At 39.3% G+C, this 5826-nt stretch overlaps 2 protein-coding genes across 2 annotated transcripts; both read left to right on the top strand.

Annotated features, from left to right (window-relative positions):
* Positions 1 to 122: 122 nt before the first annotated feature.
* LOC120015372 lies at positions 123 to 4280 on the top strand. The gene is made up of 7 exons (XM_038867774.1): positions 123 to 437; positions 1619 to 1792; positions 1873 to 1965; positions 2057 to 2125; positions 2934 to 3140; positions 3564 to 3689; positions 3832 to 4280. Exons 1-7 carry the CDS (start codon positions 171 to 173, stop codon positions 3985 to 3987), a joined length of 1092 nt encoding a protein of 363 aa, XP_038723702.1. The 5' UTR covers positions 123 to 170; the 3' UTR covers positions 3988 to 4280.
* A 141-nt stretch (positions 4281 to 4421) lies between these two features.
* Positions 4422 to 5361, top strand: LOC120015373 (protein M7-like). The gene is made up of 2 exons (XM_038867776.1): positions 4422 to 5061; positions 5216 to 5361. Exons 1-2 carry the CDS (start codon positions 4668 to 4670, stop codon positions 5230 to 5232), a joined length of 411 nt encoding a protein of 136 aa, XP_038723704.1. The 5' UTR covers positions 4422 to 4667; the 3' UTR covers positions 5233 to 5361.
* The last annotated feature ends 465 nt before the right edge of the window (positions 5362 to 5826 follow it).

The raw sequence follows: 5826 nt of genomic DNA on the forward strand, positions 1-5826 counted from the left end.
TGATCCGTTTTACAAAATATAAGGGCTTGCTTATGTGATAGAATATTAAGGTTCCTCGCGAGAATGGGCATTTTATGTAAAGGCCCATTTTCGTTCTCCTTGTTTTAGCATCTTTCCCTCCCTCCTAAATTGCTTTTTCCCTCTTCCCTATTAGAAAAATTAAGAGGAATATGGAGCTGCCGGTGATAGATCTCTCTCCGTACTTGGCGATCGCCCCCAAACAACTCGACGACAACTCGGCTTGTCGACTGGGGCCGGAACTCCGGGATCTGTGCGGGGAGGTGAGTCGACTGCTGAGGGAGACCGGGGCGTTGCTGGTGAAGGATCCGAGGTGCACCGCGGAGGACAACGATCGATTCATAGATGTTATGGAGAAGTACTTTGAAAGACCCCCGGAGTTTAAACGCCTCCAGGAGCGCCCTCACCTGCATTACCAGGTTTTTCATTATTGTTTATTCATAATTTCAATTGCAGTGAAAATGTGGAAAAGTTGGAAAATTGAACTCACTTCTGTAACGTCAAGTGCAATTCGTTTTGACTTCTGAGGGAGTTTACTTGCCTTATTTTCTTTTTCGTTATTTTGAATTTTTCACTCAATTGGCATTTTTCACTCAATTGGCATGAAAGATTTAGGTTTATTTTATTCTTTCTGTGACAAGCTTTCTTCTTGTGTATAATTATTTCTGGGAGAGTTATTGAGCACTTGAGTGATGACATTATGGTAAAATGCTAAGGATAGATCAGTTTTCTGAGAAACTGTAGGAAAAAAACTTAGAAAGAAAAATTGGGTCTTAACTCTTAGGTTCAATGTCCCTGGCTGAAAAATGCAGAGAAACACTGGAACATCTTAAGTTGACTTATTCTGGTTGAGTATTCCATTTTTTGTTAAAGCAAAATGCCTCGATTTCTTGATCGATTAAAAAGATCTCATATGGCAAGGAATGATAGAAAAAATGATCTCGATGACAGCTACTGTAGTTTTTTCACATCAGTGTAATTTATGAGCCTCTACTACACAGGGAATTTTGACATGTTTTTGTTAAGAATGAAATTATGAAAGACGAGTTGGGAGGTTTATTAATAACACTTATGAGCATTATCCTTGGAAACAGATGTTTAGACTATATACTTAGGTTATGCTTGGCAGGGACGTTCATAAGTGTTTGGGGGAGTGTTGGGGTGCGATGGAAATTTGACCTTAATTCTTTTGGAACATTCTCGAACCTTCTCCTTTGCAATGCCCGCGAAAGTCGTCGCCTAGTTACCCTTAATTAGAGCCATTGCCTTATTGCTTATACCAAAACCCACCGACCACCTGCTCAATAAGAAAATGAGAATCTGGTGTTTGATCAATTTAATGAGGACCTATCACCCATGGGTTCCTTTGAATTCCCCATTTCTCGTTGCTATCTAGCTTAATCGATTGTTCTTTTTCCTTTTCCCTTCTCCCCCTCCCAAGGGGCAGAAGCTTTTGAAATTAGAGGTTGATAAGGCCCCCCTTATCAGAGGTATAAGGCTTTTTGATGGAACAAAATGTGCTCCAATGGAGTACAATTTTTCTCGATTTTATGTATTTCTAGTTGAAACCTTGCTAGAATTTCTTGCACATATTGTACAGGTTGGCGTAACACCAGAGGGAGTGGAAGTCCCAAGAAGCCTGGTTGATGAAGAGATGCAAGATAAACTAAGAGCAATGCCTAAAGATTTCCAGCCGTCAACTCCTTTGGGACCGGATCCCAAGTGGCGATACATGTGGAGAATAGGTCCTCGCCCATCAAACAGCCGTTTTAAGGTCTAACATCTGGCCCTTCTTCCTGTTCAGTTTATGTGTAACCTGACTGTTATATTCTAATTTGGACTGGGCTTGGTCAGGAGCTCAACTCAGCTCCTGTCATACCTGAGGGATTTCCTGAGTGGAAAGATACCATGGATTCATGGGGACACAAAATGATTTCAGCAATAGAGGTGTGTCACTGATGTGGTTTGGCACTTCACTCTTCCTGCGTGTGGTGCATCTAATAAAATATCATTCTTTTCTTCCTCAACTTCCTCTTAGGCTGTTGCTGAAATGGCAGCAATTGGGTTTGGTTTGCCAATGGATGCTTTTACTTCACTGATGAAGCAGGTAATCAACATTTTCTGGTCTTATCATTTATATTTCTGTTCTGCCTTTTTCTTTTAATTTATAATTTTTTATTTATTTTGTATACCAAGATAAGTTAATGAAAACAAGAAGGGTTTATTTAAAGAACAAAAGCAAAGTATTTTGGCTGAGGACTCCAATCCAACACCTTTGCAGATTGCAAACCTCACTCTTTGGTATTTTATGCTTTTGGTGGGAATATAGTGGCCCACATACATTTCAGTGTTGGATGACTGAAGCAGGTCCCCCTAAGTGGAAATTTATCATTCACTTGACGCACTTTGCTGAAGCGCTGCTAACACATCAACTTTCATGGCATCTCATGTTTTCTTTTTTGACAACAGTATTTGCATTTGGGGTTATAATAATAAAACTTTTATGTCAAGATGTGGCTGAAATGTTATTTTCCTGGTGACCTGCATCTCTCTCAAACATACGAGAAGAAAAGAAAGGAAAATTTAATACATATTACATAAAAACTGGTTCTATTTTTATATTAGATGTGTTATTCAAGATTCTGAAAATATTACGTGTTAAGTGTTAACTTGATCAGATACTTCAGCATTTCCTTAAATATATTAGTAGTGTGTTCCAGTGTATCATCTAATAGTAAATTTTGTTGTAAACAGTAAATTAAAGTTCTCGCTTCCTACAAATTATCAATGGTATTGTTTGTATTGAGAAATGGAGTATATCTTATTATCATCATAGTTTGGCAATTCTTTCCATTAACTCCATACACTTCACTAAGTAGTCCTTTTTTTCCTTCCATTTTTCACTTCAAACCCAGGGACCACATCTTCTTGCTCCAACAGGGAGCGACCTCCAACTATATGGCCAGGAGGGCACTGTTTTTGCTGGATATCATTATGACCTCAACTTCCTTACTATTCATGGCAGAAGTAGGTTTCCTGGCCTCAACATTTGGCTAAAAAATGGAGAGAAAGTTGCGGTGAAGGTTCCTGTGGGATGTCTCCTCATTCAGACAGGAAAGCAGGTACGGGTCTGGTTACTGGTGCTATGATTAAGAATACTTTGTAGTAATGATTAAAGCTTACACTTGTTCTTGTTGTAATTGGCAGTGAAATTGTCACTTGTTTTAAATGGTGTAGCTATCTATAGTCATGCATAATTTCATGTTTTATAGTGTACAATAGCATGGGATAGAAATTCATTAGAAGTAAATAATGTTGAACTGTATATCTGTCTTTTCGGTGACTCGTGCTCTGGTCCCTCTGCTGCACTGATATCTGTGAACTATGATTCATCCTCATTTTCTTGAGTAATTCTTCAGCTTAAAATGAATTGTACAATAGTTTCATTATTTGTTGCGTCTGCTTTGTGGGGTTTTGTCTGTGGATAGAGTGGTTGATGGCATGTGAGAATTTGTTGTTTCTGCCTTGTGTGGTTTTATATGTAGATTGAGTGGTTGACTGCTGGTGACTGCATGGCTGGCATGCACGAAGTTGTTGTCACAAGCAAGACAACAGAAGCAATCAAATTAGCATCAGAGCAAAGTCGTAGTCTATGGAGAGTGTCCTCAACTGTAAGTGAAGTTAGCCAATTTCTTTTCCCTATGTGCATCCTTATTATTCTCTGTGTTTATTTCTTTTCCCTAGATGCAGATGACTTTTATCAAAGTGCGTAGCATCTTGTGCTTACTTGTACTGTTTCTTTGTCATATCAAGTTGTTTGCCCACATTGCATCGGATGCCATGTTGAAGCCTTTAGGCCATTTTTCAAAATCACCACTTGCGAGCAAATATCCACCCATGTGTGCAGGAGAGTTTGTTGAACAAGAGTTAGCAGTGATCAATTTGAAAGGAAAGAAAGACGACTCTTAGTTGTCTGTTGAACAAGAAAGTCTCATTGTTGTTATTTGAACTTTGAAGATGAAGATGTCACAGCATCTGCTGCCTGTGGGAGTTGGAATAAGCTGCGATAAATAAAAACGTCGGGTACATTTTTCACAAAATTTATGGAAGCCACAGGAAAATTATTACGCAGTGTAATGTTGGGGATGGTATGCGTTGTTTTAATGACATTTCTGAAATTTTCAGTTCAATCTACACCTGTGGAAAAATGAACTTCCACAAAAAGCTGATTGGTTCCAATATGAGAGTTCAAAGTTTCTTGATATGGATTTTTTTTTCCCTTGGTGATATGATGTACTCTTAATCATTTAGCTTTTTCCCCAATACTTTGCATAATAATTTGCAAAGTTCACAAAAGTATTTGGAATTGTGAAGTTGGATTGTCTGCTTAAATGAGCTAGTTATTTGTTGTTCAGTAAACCACTACTTGTATCACTCCAAACAAAGCTGACGACACGATGAATCATGAAGTTTGAGCTTAGTAACTGTTTGTTAGCAGATTGTTAGCAGACGAATTGTATTGCTTGACCTACCATTTCTATATTGATCTGATAAAGTGTAAGAGTTGGCACAGAAGTAGCATGATTAGTGTGAGCTAGGGTTAGGATAGAGGTGCCTACTGGCATGAAATATCATGCGTGTATATATATATGCAAAAGAAAACCCTTGCAAGGCAGCTCTGTTACTGTGCTAAAGATACAATTAGTAGCCAAACAAGTTCAACTCAAAAACAAAAGATGAAACTTGTTCACAGTAAGGCATTGCCATTGTTGGTGTTTCTGCTGGTGATGACTTGTTATGTGGAGCGCGGCAGGGGCACTGCCTGTACAAGCACTTTCTTCTCTGCACTTGTTCAGCTCATACCTTGTAGGGCAGCAGTTGCTCCCTTCAGCCCCATCCCTCCTAGTGAGACCTGCTGCAATGCTGTCAAGACTCTTGGCCAGCCTTGTTTGTGTGTTCTGGTGAACGGCCCTCCAATTACTGGCGTGGACCGGAACATGGCCTTGCAACTCCCTGACAAGTGCACTGCCAACTTTGAACCATGTACACCCTCCCTCTCTCTCTCTCTCTCTCTCTCACACACACACATTAACAAATTCATTACTTAAGCAGTTAAACTCTCTAAATTATATTGTGGCAAGAGGCAAGCTAATATATATATATATATGTATATTTTTTTTTTTTGAATCTTATGCAGGTGAAATTATGAAGTAGATGTACAAGTGTGGAGCTGGAGAGATTATTAAGAACAAGTGTCTTGTTTTCTTTTCTTTTTTCCATAGTAAAGTGAATAAGAGGCTCAACCGATGTACTGTAATCTTGAGGGTTGGCCCTCAGCCCTCTGCTCTTCCTTCTGTTTGGTATTGTTGATTTCTTCAATTGCTTAGTTTATCAAAACCAGTTGAATGCTTGTTTCAGTCTTTTAACTTTTCTCTTGACTTAGTTGTTCCAGTCTTGCAAGTTGCAATATAACAAATACACATTGATGGCTTTCTTTAGCTTTGTCACTTCAAACCCCGGAAACCGTCACATCACCACAGTACTAAATAAGGGTGATGTGTTTGTGTTTCCGGTCGATCTCATACACTACCAGAGGAATGCAGGACTGGGGAATGCCGTTGCCATTGCTGGTCTTAACAGCCAAAATCCTGGTCTAAACACAACTGCAAATGCAGTGTTGGGGGCTAATCCGAAAATCAACAGTGAAGTTCTTGCCAAGCCTTTCCAGTTGGATAAGAATGTTATTGCTTACGTGCAATCCAAGTCCTCAAGCACCTCACAAAGGAGTGTTATACGTACAGTCTGTGA

Source organism: Tripterygium wilfordii, chromosome 14 (assembly GCF_013401445.1).
Source record: "Tripterygium wilfordii isolate XIE 37 chromosome 14, ASM1340144v1, whole genome shotgun sequence".
In the NCBI taxonomy this organism is placed as follows: Eukaryota; Viridiplantae; Streptophyta; class Magnoliopsida; order Celastrales; family Celastraceae; genus Tripterygium; species Tripterygium wilfordii.

What these genes read in the sequence shown, in the direction of transcription:
- LOC120015372 (XM_038867774.1), top strand. Translation starts at nt 171, where the DNA reads ATGGAGCTGCCGGTGATAGATCTCTCTCCGTACTTGGCGATCGCCCCC. An exon ending in TTACTTCACTGATGAAGCAG is followed by an intron (nt 2,126 to 2,933) that starts GTAATCAACATT and finishes CTTCAAACCCAG; the next exon opens with GGACCACATCTTCTTGCTCC. An exon ending in TCATTCAGACAGGAAAGCAG is followed by an intron (nt 3,141 to 3,563) that starts GTACGGGTCTGG and finishes TTTTATATGTAG; the next exon opens with ATTGAGTGGTTGACTGCTGG.
- LOC120015373 (XM_038867776.1), top strand. Translation starts at nt 4,668, where the DNA reads ATGCAAAAGAAAACCCTTGCAAGGCAGCTCTGTTACTGTGCTAAAGAT.